General features: G+C 42.5%; 1 protein-coding gene and 1 long non-coding RNA gene across 4 annotated transcripts in view; one reads left to right on the top strand and one right to left on the bottom strand.

Annotated features, from left to right (window-relative positions):
• The window catches only part of LOC137001157 (uncharacterized), a 113030-nt gene that overhangs the window by 68328 nt on the left and 27340 nt on the right, over positions 1 to 17362 (bottom strand). The window lies entirely within an intron of this gene.
• Tsp26A (Tetraspanin 26A) overlaps positions 1 to 17362 on the top strand; it is a 106493-nt gene that overhangs the window by 81524 nt on the left and 7607 nt on the right. Inside the window, exons 3-9 of one of the 3 annotated variants that reach the window (XM_012377939.2) lie at positions 4610 to 4683; positions 5064 to 5138; positions 6217 to 6315; positions 9981 to 10109; positions 10187 to 10237; positions 11842 to 11952; positions 16853 to 16969. In XM_012377939.2, the coding sequence (XP_012233362.1) occupies positions 4610 to 4683; positions 5064 to 5138; positions 6217 to 6315; positions 9981 to 10109; positions 10187 to 10237; positions 11842 to 11952; positions 16853 to 16969 (656 nt within the window). The remainder of the gene's footprint in view (positions 1 to 4609; positions 4684 to 5063; positions 5139 to 6216; positions 6316 to 9980; positions 10110 to 10186; positions 10238 to 11841; positions 11953 to 16852; positions 16970 to 17362) is intronic. The other 2 variants (XM_012377938.2, XM_012377936.2) reach the window with 2 other exon arrangements.

Genomic DNA, 17362 nt, shown 5'->3' with positions numbered 1-17362 from the left:
GATCTATTCTCGCGTAACGCTGAATCGCATGATGCGCACGGTCATTAGCACATATAAAGACGTCACGGTATTAGTACAAAACGATTAGTACAAACGATTAGTGCGATTCCACGTGAAAGCTTGAATCGATTTTTATTGGCAAAATTGTCGCAACTGTTTCAAATATCGAAGCGTAAGCCCTCGTGTAACTTTAAACGCATTAAATCCGCATTTCTGTCAACGAAAAACTTTTCAATTCGAAGAACTGTAAATATCGCCGAAACACATAGAAAAGCTTGTGAGGATTTGGAAGGCCCGGCGGAACGCTAATTAAAATATACACATTGAATTCGAAGGGCTCAGGATTTGCTGACAGAAAGCGCGTTTGCCGTCGGCCTCGATACATTTCCATTAACCACTACAGACTCTCTCTCCATCTCCGCGACGCGAATGTAATATTCCGTCAGCTAATACGTGCGTCTCGCCGGCAAATAGACGCAGATTGCGCGCCCGGTCTGGGTTCCACTTCCGTTCTCCCTCTCTTTCTCTTTCTCTCTTCCTCCCCCCCCCCTCTCTCTCTCTCTCGCTCCAGCGCGGTGCCAAAGTTTTAATTGGATACGAGCGGGCGGCGGAGCGTTGGACATAAAATTAGGACGAGGTTTATCCGTCCGATTTATTTCGTCGGTCCTCTCTCGGAAGTGCGCCGGGGTTGCGGGCGTCACGTTTCCGGCCGTGAGAGAGTGACATTCTGAAACTCCGCTGCTACTGTTGCTACTGTTGCTGCCATCTCCGCCGCCGCCGCCGCCGCCGCGAATCGAGATCCCATAAGTCGGATTACCGCTGGGTGTACACGTGGATTCCGGGAGATTCCGCGCTCCGGAAAGCCGCTCGCGCTCGCGAAGCGGTCAGCCGCGCGCGGTCTAGTCGAACCGTAATGGCGAGAATGCTTCCGGGAATGCTCGGTGACCAAATTCAAACTGGTTGCACGCGGCTGGCCTGAGATCCAACCCGTTCTCTGCGGGACGTCGTGCGGCCCAAATCGAATTTGTACGTGATCCGCTACGCCGGAAGAACAACGGACGATACGCGGGAGACCACTCGAGTGGTACGAGGGAAGGGACCGATTTGCGGGAGCTCACCTATTTGTTTGCCCACGATCCCCTCCAAGTTCGCAGGAAATGGCGAATATTGTGGAATAGAGACTGAAAAAAGCATGCTCGCTTCGCCTCCGTCCTGATTCGGGATGATTCGGTAACAAAAATTATTTCAACTTAATTTCAGAGCATTTAAAGGTGTATATTCGTGGCTAATCTAAATTATATTATATACAAAACAGAGAGAGAGAAAGGAGGAGATTAATAATAATAATAATAATAGGTATATCTGACACGACTGTCATGCAGCCGTAGAATTTATATTCGTTGCTTTATACGTTGTTTCTGTTCCGAAAAAATAAATGTATTCAATTAATTTCGTTATCCATTGCGCTACGTAAGCCGTTATTATTTTAATATTTGTAGTTCAAAATGGTATTTGCACTAATATTTAATTCCGTAGAAACAAAGCGCGCGACGGGCTCGCTCGTTGTTTAACTTTGAGTCGTTAAACGTTTGTTCAGCGCAGCAGTACTTGAGATTTCGAATCTCCGTTGCAGCTGATCAAACGTTAATAAAGCACCTCTTAAAGAAAATCTTTATACAACGGCGTGTAATCCGGAGCAAAATTTATGGAAAAATGGTACAAGTATCAGCCGCCGTTTCAGCGGCATCTTCATCGAAATAATCGACATTTCCTCATTACGTGCACCTTGTGTACTTGGGAAAAGGATACACTTGTTAATTATTTCGTACTTGCGTAGCGTGCTCTATCGACCTGAGCCCGGCTTTCGATTATCCCATGCTCCAATTACTTCCATTTACTTTGACGAGTAACTCTACCTCTTCCGGTTTGCTTAATTTAGTGGAACGGTTGCCAGATAACAACACTTTAGACTTAGATACGCTACCTTAGAAATTATAACGGCATCCGCGATAATCGTTTACGTTTTTATCCGAAATATTACATTTTATCCAAAATAATTACGTTTAAATATAAGTTATCATTAAATATAAGTGTTGATGGTGCATTTCTGCCATTTAATAGCATTTTTTGAAACTTAATGATTATCCCAAAAATTTCTAATGATATCAATACGTTTTTCTTTGTATTAATCCGCATACCAAAGTTTATCAATCCTGATGTAAACCTTGTTTGGTGAACGCATGTTCGACAATCCAACTGAAGTTATTAGCTATTGCTCGCTAAAACCGCGCAGCGTTCCCAATAAATCGCAACTCACGCAAAGAGAAACATTAAATCCCGGATTACGTTTATTTATCATGCTTAAATAAATTCGATCAATTGAGTGCGATGTTCTGATTTTCGCTTCTGTATGTTCCGCTTTTAATCGCACGCAATGTCGAACAATTTTGAACGCGTCCAACAAAACATCCATAAATTTACGTATCACGGGTAAATATGACAAAACTTGATATCAAGATGTGACATCAAATTTATGCCTTGTGTAAAAAATCAAATTTAAATTATTTGAAAAATCCATAAAGGAAAGCAAGTACGGGCAACTTGAGTCATTCGATGTATCCGCCTTATGGATTTTTTAGTCAGTGAAAACCGGCTGAAATCAACAAATATCATCAGTTCACACTCGCCGTTATATCCGCGTGTCACGAGACAAGATCAAACAGACGCGTCTGCCTTTCATGCAATTTTATTACCATATAATAAAGCAACGTGTCGCGATATTGCGAGGACGGCAAAGCCCTGTCGGTCATTGCTTCACACCTACCATTGCCTTTATGAAACATTGATCGTGCGCGAAATATTAACGCGAATGCCAGCGGAGGTGCAGCGTAAGTGACACGACGCTCCTTCAGCGGCGACAATCTCATCACTCGCTAATAACGCGCGCGATTCATGGAAATTTATAATAAAATAAATTTTACATCTTTAGGTACAATGTGGATACAGAATACGTTCCGTAATAGCCTTATCCTATATAAAAATTTTCCAACTGCACTTTCAAGTAGATACACGTTTCTATATTCACAGTCTTCGTTTTTCTTCGACAACTTTTTCGTTCGAGCGTAAAGCGTTTCATCGTTGCCATTTTCTTCTAGTCTGCGGCAAGGCTTAACAAAAGTTTCGAAAGTAACTCCGGACTAATTATTCAGTTACTCGAAAGCTTCGTTTTACACTACCATATCCATTTTACCTTCGGATTAAAAGTTACTCTCGCCCTCCCTCCCTCCCTCATTTCCGGGGCTTACCCTAAAATCTTATAACTTTCGATGACAGATAAAATTCATTAAGTCCGATAGCCAGGTTTATAATCGCTTTCTCGGTGCAGCTTTTAATTTTTAATGCATCGAGTACGTTTGTGTGAAAATTTGCAGGAATTTTTCTACATGTGCATTTAGAATCATTGTCAACCTGACTAAGAATTTATTTTTGCCATAAGAATTTAATGAATGCAATCGATTTTAATATATTCGCTGTTTATTTTCAAAAATTAATATAAGTGAATAAAATTTAACTTTCGCGTTTTGGTTTGCAAGTTGTTACATATTTATTTCTACAACATATGCAAGTTCTATCATTAATCATTCGTTACGCTTTTACGCAGGGCAGATCTTTTTATACTACTTAAAAAATTAACAATGTTTGCGTTGCAACGGCATTAAATTTCAGAGGCGAAAAAACTTGAACGCACATTGATTAGCAAATTTCGAGCTTTTTGGATCGTAAATTTTTTCTTAACGTACACGGTGGAATTGATCCACCGCTCATTACGCAATATGCTCGCCCGCGAGTGGTAGATAATTTCATAAACATTCCGCATTATCGTCGCGCAACGCGATATGCTGTTGATGACGCGCTTCCACGAAATTCAACCGGATTGCGAAGGAATTTTAATATAATTACTTGTGTAACTACTAGCGTTCGCGAACCTGTAACGCAAACGTGTAACGTATACGCAACGTATGTTCGTAAATCAGAGTTGTTACACAGATGAAATTCCAGAACTCTCTCCGAATTTCCCGGTTTTGCCGACTAATAAACTCTGCTTTTCCCAACTCTTGGCGAATCAAAAATTAAAAACAAAAAGAACCGAGCAAACAAAAATAAAATGAAGATAATGCAAAAATACGATGAAATAAACAGTAAATAAACTAGAAAAAAATAATATTACTATATTTTACTACCATTTTGTTATATAATATGTGTACGCTCATCTCTGAACGTTGATTTATAATATCGATTCGGGACATCAACGAATATCGTCGTATAAACAACTCGTTTCCCGACTTCCGCTGATATTCCCTGGCCGTTTTCAATCTTTCCGACTAGTTCGGGTTTTCATGGTTTTCCCACAGAGTTTGCAGCGAGCCTGCAAATGTATCTTGGAAATTCACACGAAGAATATCGGTGCGAGAATGAATTTGCCGGTGGGACGCGCGTACCCGCGCACATAACTTACGATTATACGATACATTGATGAATGCATTCGCGTTCTTTGCGTTACTTTTGCGCTACTATGACGAAGTACCCGATACTATTTATTCTGTTGCAGGTACAGTGACATTTATCATCGGTTTCACGGGATGCGTCGGCGCGCTACGAGAGAACACATGCCTCCTCGCCGCGGTAAGCTTTTTCTCTATGGGATTCAATTACGTTCACTCTGAATTACTTTAATTGCCCAATATCTTTCGAAACTTCGAACTTTGATCGAGCTTCCGGTTCGTTACGTGATATCTATGAACTATCAGTTGGCCAACCGCCCCGCGCGATTGAACGAAAGTTCGTCCTTTGAGAAATGCAACGTTTAAAAGTACTTAAAACCAGAGGTTCCATGTTTTCTTTGACGGCGAATTCTTCAGATTAGAATCTCCTGAAAAGGAACGAATCATACGGCACTTGATGAAAAGATGGTTTTAATGAATAGTAAGCTACTAAGAAAGGCACTAATGGATACTAATTAATTTCTCAAAGAAATTTGATGAAATTAATTTTACGTGTTGTAGTACGCAATATTTCTGGCTCTACTGCTGCTGATGGAAATGACTGCCGGTGTCCTGGGATTCATCTTCAAAGACTGGGTAAGTATTACAGCGTAATTTATATATTTTCTGCATTTTATAACACTTTTTAGATTTATATTTCGCGAATTCACGCATAGTAATAATTACAGTACAAGTTTCAGTAAAAAATAAACACGTATATATATATATATATATCTTGTAAATATTAAAATAAAATATTACAGAACGTTTTACGACTATAATTTAATATCGTTTTAATATCTTTCGCATGTGCCGTGCATTTAATTATTCGCTCAAATGAAATTTATGGGATACACAACTTTACTAAAATCCATCCTAGAATTATACGCAACATTTCCAAGACAAGTGTACTCGTTCCTTCAAATAATTTTGCTGCATTCATTCATAATCGTTTCTCGTTACCACAATTATTAATTCAGCGGTTACAAGAGGCATGCCTGAATTATCAAAGCGAATAAGCCGAATGCATTGTGCAATATTCGTCGGTGCATATTTCACAATCTCATTCGCTGTGTGTGAGAGTATATGCACGTGCGCACGCGTACGTAAAAAGACGAACACGTAGAGCAGCAGTCTAAACCGGGCGCCGACCAAGTTTGCGTATAATTATGCTGCAACTTCCTGGGTTACTAATTAATTCCATTAACTGTATCCTTTAAACACGACGAGAATTTTCTTTCGACAGAAAATTCGGACGGTCAACAAATGCGCTATTATATCCACAACTCGCGCGCAGCTCGCGTTTTAATGTGCGTCGTTCTACTTTACAACCGGCGGAAAGTTAAATTCAACCTTGAACATTTGCACCTGCAGCACCCGTAACGCCCGTTAAAGAAGCCCATCTCGAGTCAGAAATGACCAATTGTAATAAAACTTTGCAGAAATTATGAAATTTTTACACAAGCTTAATAGACAATTCTCTTTTTTTATTTTTTTTTTATTTTTAACAAATAGTTTAAAATAAATTTCCAATTAATGTAGTAAAAATTAATCCAGAAAACATATTCCGGAATCACCTGGTAATTAAGCTGCAGAGCGCAGATGGTTCATTCAATGTGATATTTTATTAATCTGATGTCAACGTTAATTAGCGTACATTTTATTTGCTATACAGATAAAGTCACAAGCTACGGGGGGCTTCCAAGCGTTCATCATCCATTACAGAGAGGATCCTGATCAGCAGAATCTCATCGACTGGATTCAAGAAGATTGGGCAAGTTAATTAAAATTATTCAATCGTATTAAAACGCGTACCGTTCCCTCGTCGCGGTTACACCAGCATATTTCCAATACGCGTTTCCCTCGCATACGATACCCCGTCAAAGTATCGAATTCCCGAAATCAAACGTGTATCGGCGGCCTTAATAAGCGAATGTGTATAAAGCGAGCTATTCGTGCGCATTCCTAAGTAGCACAGGAAATTGTGCGGTCAGACGGCGCCCGCTACGCAAGCTTGCGCAAACTTTATCGAGTCGCCGCAGTACGAAAATCTGGCCGGATCGGCTTTCGATCGCGCGCGGCGTCCAAATGGCGCGTAATATAGTAGCATTCGACAATCGATATCTGGTCATCCAATTGTGGTTTATGAGATTTCAATAGAATCGCCCGGGTACACTGCCGCAATTTCGGTAATCCTATCAGTAGAAGCTAGTCGACGATAAACCGCACACGCGCTCCCGTGTTACACCACACGTTACTACCGCTAGATCTAACGAAAATTTCATTCGGCTCGCCATACTTTACGAGCACAAAGCGCGACAGTGATTTACAGGTATGGTCAAGTATCCGGCGCGGAACCGCGAGAATTAATTCAACCGATGGATCCGTCGCGTGGTTAATGGAATTTCGGTTTAACTAAAAACTGCGACTGCGACGAGGACGGGCAAAGTCGGTCGGAATGCGTCGTAATAAGCTTAAACGCGTTCATAGTTACACGCACGCATTGTATATAGGATCTATCGATCGATAGAGCCATACACGCATAAATTATTGTGCACCGCGGGTACATACGGAAACATTTGCGAATTGATTCGGTTAATGTCTGAATACGCGGGCCCGAGAGGCAGCTGATGAATCCACAAGCATCGAATTACCGCCGCAATTCCATCATCGGTGGAACCACCATCGCGTCCAACACCCCGGTGGACTGTCATTATATATATGCCGCGATAATTAATACTCATATTTTAACAAACTCAATCAAGTAAAATTAATCAAGAGCGCTGTATCATAGCTTTCATGATCCAACGATCATCAGAAATTAAACTAATTGAGTGCGTTTAACGCGAAGACGTTAACAACCAAATTCCGAAGACTTGTAACATCAATAACTGCTATAAAGTAGGAGCATATTTCATAGTTCTTGCCTCTTGAAGGGACAATAAGAATTTCTTATTGACATTTCATATATGCATATATACTATAGAAAGTGTTTGTTTCGCAAGGAGCAACTGTGAGCTAAAGCATCTAAAGTCAATTGTCAATTGTGTCAATTGTGAGAAATAAAGCAAAGGACCAATCGTGCTGTACAACGTGTCGTAATAACGCGTCGAACCATCTCGAATTTGGAAATATAATAGCTGATTTCGGGGCGATCGAGAGCGTGCGGAACATCGTAGAACTCGTTAATCGATGGCCGGCCGACCAATTGTGGTTTACGAGATTTCAATAGGGACGCTCGGCATGCCGGCGCGCAATTCCGGCAATCCTATCAACCCGGGGAAACCGAGGCATCGCCGAGTTGCCGGTATACTGTATTGTCTGGGCCCCGTCGGGATTCACTCAGTACCATTTATAGGCGGTTAATGAAATGCTTAGTACTTGGACTTGGTGCGGTGGCACGGAGCGTATTTACCATCGCCATCCCACTTATCAATTGGCTCACTCGGCCGGTTCGACCCGCGCCGATCGATATACAGGACGTATCACGAGAGACGTGTACGCCGGTAGCGCGGAAGAAATTCTATCCCCGAAGGAATCTCGAGTCGACTTTTCCGTAGCGAATATTTCATTCGGCGATTCCGTATCGCGGGACATATTTCAACGTTAAGCGTCTCGGCTGAAAAGTTAAAGATAACTTTTTCGCTACCGTTTGAAGTCGCAATGCATTCTCCGATAACGATGCGAGTATAAACAAATTAAGACTTGAATGCGCTGTTATTATTCACGGATATTTATCGTTGTATAATTTACTAATTTAAACGATGCAATTTTCATCAAACAGAAATCGCGTTGACAAATCGCGTTGACAAATCGCGCGGAGTCTTTGGCTGATATCTCTTGATATTGCCTGTACGTAGCATTGAGCGAATAATAATTAAATCGAGTTATAATCGGAAACTCGTATCTCGTATCTCAATACTCGACGCATTCGCATCTCGTATGAATATTCTGCGCGGTCGTGTTTCGTATTATGAATATTTGATTGGAACGAATTGAAACGTTACCGCATGAATGATTAAAATAAAACGCGGACCAGGACGCTAAAAACAAATCAGCTAAATTACGCAGTCTATCGGTTATTGCTTGTTATTATTTTTCGGTATATTCAATGCACACACGCGAGCACACGGTGCTTCTTCCTACTCGATCGGCCTTGCGTTATGGCCACTTCTTATATCTCGATAACGAATCGTCTGATTAATCGAATTGTACGGAGCACGTGTCGCGAAACGACAAAAGGAACGCTCTCACATGCAACCCCGTCGTTATTAATTGAATTCGTGATATTCCCCATATCGATTTTCTCTTTTTAATCCCAATGAGAATTTAATATTCTTCGCGCCGCGTAATTCATTTTCCTGCTTCTTAATTAAATGTAAAATATCCTCGTTCCGCCGCTAGACTAGAACCGCGCGAGAAATACGAGATATTCCCATCGTTGATTATGTGACGAAATCGCGGAATGCGCGCATATATATATATATATATATATATATATGCGCGTTTGATTAACACAATATTAATTGATAACGTGGCATATTATTTACTCAGAAGTAATTTCGCCAAATGCAATCAATTGCAAGATCCGCCGAATTGATTGTCTCTTGAACGACGACTAACACAAAACAAGGCACTCCCAACGGCATATATGCGTGCAGAATTAATTTCCATGTTTAACAGAAATAGTATACATACGCTTTATAGAGAGCATATATGCCTTTGCTGTTTAACAGCCGACGGGATCAGTGTGAAAAAATTGCTGAATTGACCAATGGAGGACATACATACGGGTAGGTCCGAAAAGGAAGAATAAGGCGCTCCGAGCTCGCACAAAAGACAGATATTGAGGTTTAATGAAGGTCTCGCGACTTGGACCAATGACGCCGAATCCCACCGACCCACATCATCCGACCCGGCCTTTTTCTCTCTCTCCCTCTCTCTCTCTCTCCTTTAATACCCGACTCTCGGCAGCGAGATTCCTTGTTCCTCTTGTACTATTTTCCTCGGCAAACGCGCGCTGGTTCGTTCTTTCTCTCTGTGCTTTTTCTTCTTAGCCGACCGGCTCTCTCTAAATCGGCGTATTTAATATTCCACCGCCTCAATTTCCAGCGCAGCCAGAATTATTTATGACGTCTTTGAAATTCATATTCACCCGTGGCATTCAACGCAAATTCGACCGCGATTGATCATATCGGCGCTGCATCGGCGTCGCCCGCACTCCGTCAGTGACGCTAAATATTCTCTCGAAGCACTTTTCACCCGATTTCTTGACTCTGCCCCCGCAGACAATATTCTCATATGTGCGAATACTGCGATAAATTTGTCACTCGACTACTATGCAAAAAAATACGAATGTAAAAATCGTTGAATGTAGCAATTATTTTTTATGCGAATATAGTATTGTTATATTATAAAACTTGTCGTCTTATTTTTCAGTTGCAATGTTGCGGCATCGAAGGCCCGAAGGATTGGGACCGCAACAATTATTTCAATTGTTCGTCGAGCGATATCGGCTCGAGGGAAGCGTGCGGCGTGCCTTTTAGCTGTTGCAAGCGAAAACCTAATGTAATTCTTCGTTCTGATACGATTATTAGTATTAATCCTATTATTAAAATATTAAGCAGTCTTTTTATTTCTTTCAGGAAATCATTAAAAATAAACAATGCGGCTACGATGTTAGAAAGCCTAGTTACGTAAGTACAGCATTCTGCTTCTATCTCGCCATCATTAACTCGCTAACACTGGCTCAATATTTTTAATTAAAGTATTTAAATAACAAACAATCGATAGAAAATATTCAAGTAACAAATAGGTAATAGAAAATCGGGCGATAGCTTTCCTCACACATTTATTATTTCTATTCAATAATTTTCTTTTTCTCTCTTTCTCATGTCTTTTGTCTGAACAATTTCCAATTAAGTTTATCTTAAGTTTATCAAAGTCCTGTCATTGTGATAAATCCTATAATCTCTTTCACCTGTGTGACAGTCACCGTTGTAAGACCTATACTCTACACTCACATTACGAGTGACACCCTAGCATTCCGGTCGTTTCTAGTTTCGCCTTGTTTCCGATTCGAAACTTGCGTCATTTCGTGCCACCGTTACGAAAGTACAGTAAACCAAGTGGAACGTGCCTCGGAGGGGCCGAATAATTTGTCTTTGGAATCGAGCTCTATCGCGCGAGTTCAGATACGAGGAAGATAGCGAAGGGGTAGTTCTCCGGGGTAGTTTTGCCGTCGGGCCGCGCACTCGCGCACGCGCGCGCGCGATTACACAATGTCTACAAGCGGCGAGCAAAAACGATCCGGGTCAAGAAACCGTGGAACTTAATTAGAGAGAAAATGGTCGAGTCCAAAGAACGAGGGGGGGGGGGGGTAGAGAAGGGATAAGAACTTTTGTGCCGGCTTCTATTTTAAGAGTAGGTATATCATTCGCGATGTATAATGGCTTGAAGCTCGCGCTCGCTAATTACGCTTTCATCGAGAAGCTCCATCGCTTAATTATATTTTTTTGCCGAGCCACCGTTAATGCGCCACGATATATTACGAGCCGATAAAACGCGAATAAATAAATAACGATAAAGAGCTTTTTCCGAGCTGGTATATATTTAAGCGTCATCGATATACTCGTATGTATTACGCGGACCACGTCGGACACGTATGTAGAAATTAATGCGAATTAAATCCGAGATGGAAATCGCATTCGACCAATTTCAAAAGCGCATATAATTTCCAAACAATACGAACCGCCGCAGACAGATTCCATAAAAATACGTAACGCGGAAGAAAATCATGTTTATGCGTGCGCTCAACGCGAATGCGTCTCTCGCTCGTTACAGTAGACTCGCACTCGGGCGGCTTCGCGCCATAGCGAGCAGCACCTTATTACGTTTCTCTTATTTTCCCCCTGTGGTTTAGTACCGCTAAGTAATGCCCGTGCATCAGTCGATAAACTCTCTTAAGTTTCTCTCTCTCTCTCTCTCTCTCTCTCTCTCTCTCTCTCTCTCTCTGGGGTATGCTTTGTGGGCGCTCTCGCGAGCTGCATAAGAATGTATCTACGTCGTCGTGGATCGCGATTAAGAGAAAAGTCGCGGGTCGTTTCTTCATTCACGCCCTTTGAAGAACACACCCTTTGTTGTCGTCGGAAACGGGGCGAGATATCGGTGTTTACTCTCGTGTTATCGACGCACCGCAACCACGACGATGGCGTAATTTCGAGCCTCTAAACCCGAACAAAGACCCTTGTGTGTGCCGGCTTTTTAAATCATTTCTATTTACCCCCTCGGGCCGATGCAGACGGGAGAGAGGAGTATATTCGAGCGGGGTTGCCTAAGAGCGGGTGAGGAGTGGCTAGAATTGAACCTCGTACCCGTCGCTGGTGCCGTGGTCAGCACCATGGTTCTGCAGGTACTCTTTTCCCTGAAAAAATTATCGCCCGCCAAGCTGGGAAGTCTGAACTTTCTTCTCTTGCGTCGATCGACCCGTCGATCTGCTAAGCCGCGCACCGATCGGTCGTTCCTCCATCCGCGATTCTTAAAATAAGTCCAAGATTTGACAAATCAAGAGTTTGGATATTCAGAAAAAATTTTCAAAGTATTATAGTAGATTAAATATAGATGGTGATTTCAATCTCGCAATATATATTTTCAGATATAGTTATCTGTAAACAGCGTAAACAGCGATCCCCAGCGATATTTCTATTTCCGTGAATGAGAGTTCCTATTTTATTCGCGCGGAATTGCTTCGCGACGTGGAGGCAAAGAATCTCACGAGAAATACGAGGCGACGCGGATTTTCCGAGAAACCACGTATGAATCTCGCGGCGAGAGAAATACCGTCCAATATAACGCTCGCGAACGCGGAGATTGATAGTGCGACCGCCGTCACGGAAAGGAAAGTACGGACTATCGTTCGTTGCACTCGACGTGACATCTGCGACAGCGTATACATGTTTTCACCATCTAATACACGCGTTATTACGCTTCAAGCTTCGATCGCGTTACTGCCTTACTTACTTTTCTAAATGTGTATGTATGAATATTCCAGACGCGCACTTTACAGTTTGCGCCGATCGATTTTTACGCTGATGTGCAAAGACCGGAAAAAGGTGAAGTTTGTCGGTGAGAACCGACGAACAATCATCGGAGCGATCGATCGAGCGATGCAAAAGTGGTTTATTGCTAAAGCGCTTAATTCCATTAAGCGATACTTTGCGCGCGGCCTGTCTCAATGACAATGCGACTGGCTGTAAATGCGCGCGCGAAAGTTGCGATTTCCCAGCTTTTCGGCTCCTTCAGTAGAGATGTCACTACGAACGTGGTCGCATGTATGTTAAATGTAGACAAATTGCACGGGATGTCTCGAAATAAATAATAACGTCCCGGATAGCTCGATCAGCTCGCTTTTATCAAGGGAAAATACAATTTCAGAACAACTGAAGAATCGGTGCTGATATGTAATGATTTAATGTCTAATTTTGAGACATCCGGTCTAAATTAGATACCGTTTTCACTTTTCGTTCTATTCACGGCGTACTATTCGATGACGTACATATGTTCGTTTAATTGTCCAATTTAGAAATGTTGCAATTAGTACGTAAATATATTTGAAACATATTTCATCGTTAAATGGGTCAGATGTCAAGTAAGTATCAGCTGTGACGTGTCAGCCTCGGCAATGCATTTTATATCAATATGTGGCGGCTACGGGAAGATCGATACGGTAAGTACTACGTATACCCGCTTTTGAACAGAAACGTCACAACGTCACAACGTGCAAACGCGCGGTGTAGTATAACATTAAACGCAGCCATCCAAAAGAATCTTCTGTTCCACATGACAGAACTACAAAATACGACTCGTGTTACAATTGTTTTATTTAAGCACGTTGCGCGCCAGATCTATTGAAATTTAATATATACGTGCTTATGGATTTCAGGGGTTTGCAAAAATTGAATATATCGAATAGCGATGAACGCCAATTCAAATATCTGCCGCTATTTGCAGAGCGAAGACTTAAAATAGATGATTATATCTAATATTACGTTCTCTGAGGTTGTGTTACATACATCGATATTTCTGTGCTAGCATTATAATTTATCGCGTAAACAATTTTGTTTTCAGAATGTTTCAACAATTATTATCAAGCACATCCGAAAAATCGCGCATAGTTTAAAACGATGGTTTCAAATAACTTTGAATTATTTTCTCTTTCCCTCGAAACGCACAACTCCGCGCAGTTAGATACGTTGTGTACTTTAATGAAGATAGAAGTATAAGTCATAAGCGCATGCACCGTGCAACTATTCTATAAAAGTGTTTATACGAACGCGGCACGCGATGAAATAATACAAGTTTTTCCTGTCTCGTAATCAGCACGGTGAATTACTGCCAGCTCGCTGCATAATCCCGACGGCTAGCAAACGATTACGCTACTTTCCTCCCCCGATGTGCATAACAAATGTCTGAAGAACCAGTTTGCGCGTTATAAATGCCAGCGCCTCTCTCTCTCTCTCCCTCTCTCTTAGCGCGGCTATATCAATTCCATGCTAATTATTCAAATTTCAATTTCGCAGCCGACGAGTTTTATTGTTATTTCGACGGCATTCGCATCCAATTACCTTGCAACAAGATTGCATATTGACATATGGCCGGCAAACTGGCACGCAATTAATATTACATTAATTGACACGTTTAATCGAAAATTATCGAGATATTCATAATTAAATTTGCTATTAAAATGCGTTTAACTTGACCAGCGGTTTGTCAGTACACACACATGTAACTGTAAAATTAACAAACAATTCAATGAGGCCATAAATTGATTCAGCAAGAATAAGAATTCATCCGCAATGCACGCAATGTAAACCCGCGAGTTTGAGATGCGAGTTTTTCACATAATAATCAAATAAATCAGAACGAAATTATATATCCTAGCTTTATAAAGTCTTGGTTGAAGGCTCTCGGCTATTTAATCAGCGTACGTTAGGTAATAGGATTAATAAGAGCTTAATTCGCGCTTGCGTAAAGTTACTAAACTCGAAATTTACGTGTACGCTCCACAATTTGCGTTGGAATGCATACATAAATTTCAAGCATGCAGTAACTTTATGCATGACCGACCGACCGAATTAGTCTCCCATTAGCTCTCATTAACACGTGCTCCCAGATTGATGTTGATTCTTTCGAGGAATATTATCGAGTAAAGCGTATCAAGCCGTACAGTAACATCGCGCAATTACGTAACGTCAGAATTACGAGACCGGCCTGCCAGGGCTGCCAGGGCTGCCAGGGCAGCCAGGGCGCGGGATCATATTACGCTAAAATCGCGAGATTATACCAGTACGCTAGAGCCTGGGATTACGCTGCGCTATAATCGCGCGCTTATCTATGCTAGTGCGCGTGATTGTACCGTATTAGAATTGCGATGTTATCTATGCTAATGCGGCAGATTATAGTGCGCTAAAATAGGGAGGCTGCCATCGCCATTCTACAATATGGCCCCTCGCGAAAAAAAAGAATCCCCTTCGGAAGAGGATCGTCTCGAGACGTGAGAACTATAGCAGGTAGTTGAACGAACGATGAAAATGAATAGAAAGTGGCACGTTTCGGGGAAATTTTTTCCACCGAGTCAAGTTAATCCTTCCTCGCGTCGCGCGCAGAGAATTTTTCACCACTCGTAGCTCACGCCCCGCCAAGAGCCTCAATTAACTGCGCTTAACCAAAGTCACGTTGCGCACACACCAAACCCTTCGTCGTCTATTTTCCACCCCGAGTCCTTTCTCCCCCCTCAATCTCGCCGCTGTCATCACGCGCATCGTCGACCGTTTTGACGCGCGCGACGTCGAAGAGCCGGAATAAATTAGCAGTTTCCGCGCGGGAAGGGAGGAACGAAAACTCTTAAGTAATTAGGGCATCTAACGCCCTGCTAATGACGGAGTCGCACAGTATCGCCGCGTATCGCGACATTAAGGAGGCAGGCGGGAGGGGAAGAGAGAGGGGCGGGGGGGAGGGAGGGTCGGAAAAGTTGGGTCGCGAAGGGATAAGGTGTAAATGAAGTAGCGGGTTGAAAGCCTCGCGTAGTTACTCCGCCGGTTCCTTCGAGGGTAAACGCGCAAGGCACGGCGTAACAGTGAGTGAGTTTGTTACTTAGACTCTCTCTCTCTCTCTCTCTTTCCTACCCCTCCCCCCTGGCCGCGTAAATGCTCCATACGTGTCCTCCCTCCCTCTTCCATCTTCCGCGCGCGCCACCGTACCCGTATATATATTTTCTCGAGCACGTACGTACCCTCCCACACCTCCTCGTTTCCGCCGGTCGGAATCCTCCTTCTCGTCTTCTCCTCCTCCTTTGGATCCATTTTACGATCCCCGCTCGATCTGCGTCCCTCCGGCATACTCCCGCCCATCCCGGCGCCTTAATAAATTAAGTCGCTGCCTTTATATGACTGGAAATTAAAGTTACCGGTCGGAGACTCGCTCGGAGATTTAAGCGGCGGAATTTATTGTCCGACTCGCGGCCGAGAGGCGGCAGAGAGACACCGCTTCTTTAAGAACGTCACTCTCGTAACATACGAACCGTTCTTCCGCTCGTTCTAGTCGAGTTCCCTCCGGGTGATATAGCTCGCGCGACAGACTCGTGGAAAACGGAGAGGAAACGCCGACCGGACCAAGTACCTTATTGAGTTTTCACTTAGTAGAGCGGAGACCGAGGCCGTGCCGGCGGGATGTAAAAGCGAGGACGGTTTGACCTTTTCAGCGTTTTCTCGCAAGTTCTCGTCCGGACTCGACGCGACTATAAGAGCTAGACATCGTAGATTTTATCTCGTCCAAAAGCGCTCGTCGCAGGCCTTTGCATTCGTTGCGAGGCAATCCGAGCGCATCGTAATCTTTCGAAACTTATCCACGTTACTATTCGCTCGTGATGAATAAATAAATCTTTCATTACGATGGATTGATACTAAAGGAGCGTGTATTAATAGAGAATGAAGAGACTCGCTAATTGTTAGCTATGTTAAATCCACCGCTCGCTATTGCCTCAACATTTCGTACAAATGACGAAACGCGCGTCGCGACCAACGTTTGAAACAGTTGCGACACGCGCGCGTTAAAATAGCAACCGATTGACGCGATTGGCGGTAAAAACAGTTGGAGTTACATAAAGAACGATGCAGTTATCCTTTCACTTTCTCCACGGAAACCTTCACGGAACTAATGCCGTCACCGACGAATTGTCCTGGACTAACAACTGTAATTGTAGCGTACCGGACAGCCGACGGTAAGCGAAGTAGCCATTTCCTTTCTTTTTTCAGAACTATGAGGTCGCCAAAGTGATTTACGAAAAAGGTTGCATACAGGCCGGCGAGGAGTGGATGGAACGAAATCTCCTCGCGATTGCCAGCGGTGCAGTTGGTACAGCATTCGCTCAGGTACATATTGACGATATAAAATGCATTAGTACAATCTCTCTTTCACGACACGCATCGGCAAAATTTCAACGAGTACGAGTGGAAATTCATTCATCTGTTTTCGCAATCAACACTTTCAAGTCGTGATCGATTTAACTAGATAATGATAATACTTGCAAAATCCTTAAAGTTCTTTATTAAACATTTTTCATTTCAACGCGGAATATTTCATTTCAACGCGTTTAAGTATCTTAATTTCATTTTTTTTTCTGCAGCATCCAGTGGTTAAAATTTTCTTAATTTGATTTATAATAGAAAACTTAAATCCGAGCACAACTTGCTTAATTTTCAATTTGCGATTCAGATGTGTTCTACGCCATTCGAATTGAACCGTCATTGATTCAAAGAGTTGAA

The sequence above is a fragment of the Linepithema humile genome, chromosome 7, assembly GCF_040581485.1.
Source record: "Linepithema humile isolate Giens D197 chromosome 7, Lhum_UNIL_v1.0, whole genome shotgun sequence".
NCBI lineage: Eukaryota > Metazoa > Arthropoda > Insecta > Hymenoptera > Formicidae > Linepithema > Linepithema humile.
Note: the sequence above shows the minus strand (reverse complement) of the source record. Positions and strands in the feature narration are given on the sequence as shown.